The sequence below is a fragment of the Eurypyga helias genome, unplaced genomic scaffold (assembly GCF_000690775.1).
Source record: "Eurypyga helias isolate BGI_N326 unplaced genomic scaffold, ASM69077v1 Scaffold35060, whole genome shotgun sequence".
NCBI lineage: Eukaryota > Metazoa > Chordata > Aves > Eurypygiformes > Eurypygidae > Eurypyga > Eurypyga helias.
The window spans coordinates 618-3,024 of record NW_010228208.1 but is presented as its reverse complement, the minus strand read 5'-3'; the positions used below and the strand labels follow the sequence as shown (position 1 = coordinate 3,024).

General features: G+C 52.7%; 1 protein-coding gene across 1 annotated transcript; it reads right to left on the bottom strand.

The window, feature by feature from the left end:
* Window positions 1-191: 191 nt before the first annotated feature.
* On the bottom strand, window positions 192-2,090 carry EDF1 (endothelial differentiation-related factor 1; the record flags this gene model as incomplete). Its single annotated transcript, XM_010158771.1, has 3 exons — window positions 192-660; window positions 1,229-1,322; window positions 1,930-2,090. Coding segments are annotated over 3 exons (317 nt in total), but the record flags the coding sequence as incomplete, so codon positions are not given.
* Between the last annotated feature and the right edge of the window lie 317 nt (window positions 2,091-2,407).

Genomic DNA, 2,407 nt, shown 5'->3' with positions numbered 1-2,407 from the left:
GACGGCACCGGCACTCGGGGCAGGCCCCCGAGACGCGCTTCCCGCAAGAAGAGGTGCCGCAGCTCGTCGTGCCCCACCACAAACTTCACTCCCGGCCGCTGCCCCGTGCAACTGAAGGGTATCAAACTTTATTCCAGATCTCTTTGAACAGGCGGGAAGGGACAAACCAAACCGGCGTCGCCAGGCGGCGGCTTTCAAACGCAGACACTGATCAACCCCCAGGTTATTTATACATGATACAGCCCGCCCATCCCCCAGCTTGTTCCGATTAAACGACGGCATTTCAGAGCACCCCAAGCGCCTCAACGTCGGCTGCTTCTAAACACCGAGACGCACGGGTTTTCTGGCAAATCAGATGCGGCATTTTGGGGGGGTTAGTTCCTCAATCTCTAGAAAGGAGGAAGGAAAAACAAAAATCAGGAAAATCACGTCTTTAAAGGTTGCCTTTTTACAGCAGGTACAGATTCGGCAGATTTCCCCCCCGAAGCAAGTCGGAAACCCTCTTGTTCAGCTTGGCAAGACGAAGAGCGACTCCAGTGGTTAAGGAGAACCAACCAGGCGAGATCAGTCTGACCAAACTGATTTCGAGGCTTTATTGTCATTTCCCTTTGGGGCCAGTTTCCAGCGGTTTTCCAATATCCTTCCCACGCAGTTTAAGGCCTGGAATCAAAGGAGACAACCACCATAAGCTGCCATCAGCACTCGATCCTTCACCCAGTAACATCGTTTCCTCCAAGTTTTGCTAAGGCAGAGACCATCCCCAACCACGGCAGGGGAACCAGAGCGAGGTGGAATCCTACAATGAGCACCAGGCCAGTCTCACACCAAGCTCCAGTTCTTGCCTGGGCACTGACATCCCCCTAGAAATGGTATCTGGACCATCCTAGGAGAGTAACGTCAGCCCTGGTGGCTGCAAGATACTTCCCAAGTACACTCAGGCCTTCACGGGTCTCAGTATTGCAGATTTGGTGTGGGGGGGAGGCATACGGGGCTGGACCCCAGGGCACAGCCCTGCACACCAAGACGAACAAACACCAAGAAGAGCTCCGAGTTCTGGATTGAGTCAGCAGATCCAAGTGTCACCAGAACACGGCTCAGTGACACTGCCCCCACAGTAACCTACAGCTAGCAACTGTTCCTGACGCGGAAAGCGTAACGTGAACCAGAACATCTCCCCCAGGCACTGAAGATGTTGTCTTTCTTGTTGAATTCTGCTTTCCTGACTTACCGATGGCTCTTTCGATCTTGCCCATGACCTGGTTGTTGGGGATTGCTCTTCCTGATTCGTAGTCAGCAATGACTTGTGGTTTTTCATTGATTTTCTAAAAAGAGAGGAGGCATCTCAAACACTGGCTGCATACACAGCAAACAGCACCACCTCCCAGTACTCACACAGAGAAGTAACAGCCTCTAATCATGCCAGGATCAGAGAGAAACCGCTACCTCCAGGTGTACTCCAGCACCACTACTGCCTCCCTCCACTATTTGAATGTCACCACTGATGGTGACACCCAGCCTGGACAGACTTCTGCTTCCCTCAGCCTCCCAGGAGGAGCAGTACCACTACATCCTGCCGTTCCTCCAGACGGCAGTGAGCTGCTGAATGCCGTGTCAGGCCCGGTTGGTACAAAAGAACTCACAGGGCTGCTGGGTTGATGGGAGGAGAGGGGAAAAGAAAAAAAGCAAGCCCCCTGCCAGCTTGCCTCCAAGCAGGTGTTCAAGGGCTGCACAGATTTCCCTAACACATTTCCCAGAGAACTAACGTAGCCGTGAGATCAGACTTCAGAGACATTGCGTTCACCCGGCTTCCTGCTCATGACACCATCCCGCTGCAGCTGCCCATGAGGGAACAGGAAAAGTGTCCCCCTTCGCCTCGAGGTGCCTCATCCTGGCTCAGGAGGGTGGGAGCAGAGGCCAGGCAATACTCACTGTGGCCAAGTCCTTCTGTGTCATGCCCTTGCTCTGCCGCCCCTGCTGAATCACTTTGCCCACCTCCAGGGGAACTCTGTCATGGTGCAGCTCTTCTGTCTCTCGGTCAAGCTTGGCCGTGTTCTTTGTAATAAAGTGTTGTTTGTTTTGGCCCGCTGCCCCTGTCATGCAAAGCAAGGACAAAACCAAAAACCAAACAAAAAAGAAAAGAAAAACAAGGACAAACAAAACAAGGCTCAGAGCTGGCCAAAAAGCATCAACGCGCTTTTCCCAAGCACTCAGCTGTCCAGGGTCCCAGGGAGCTTTTAAGACTTCAACATGCCAACATCAGCACGGATCTCAACCAGATCCTGCCCGCTGCAAGTCAGAGGACATGTTATCTTAATCCTGTTAGTGCTGATGTCTAAACACAGCCGTGCAGAGCCCTCTTCTCACTTCACATCTGAGCTTCAGTCCAGATAAGCAAGATTTTGCTGTT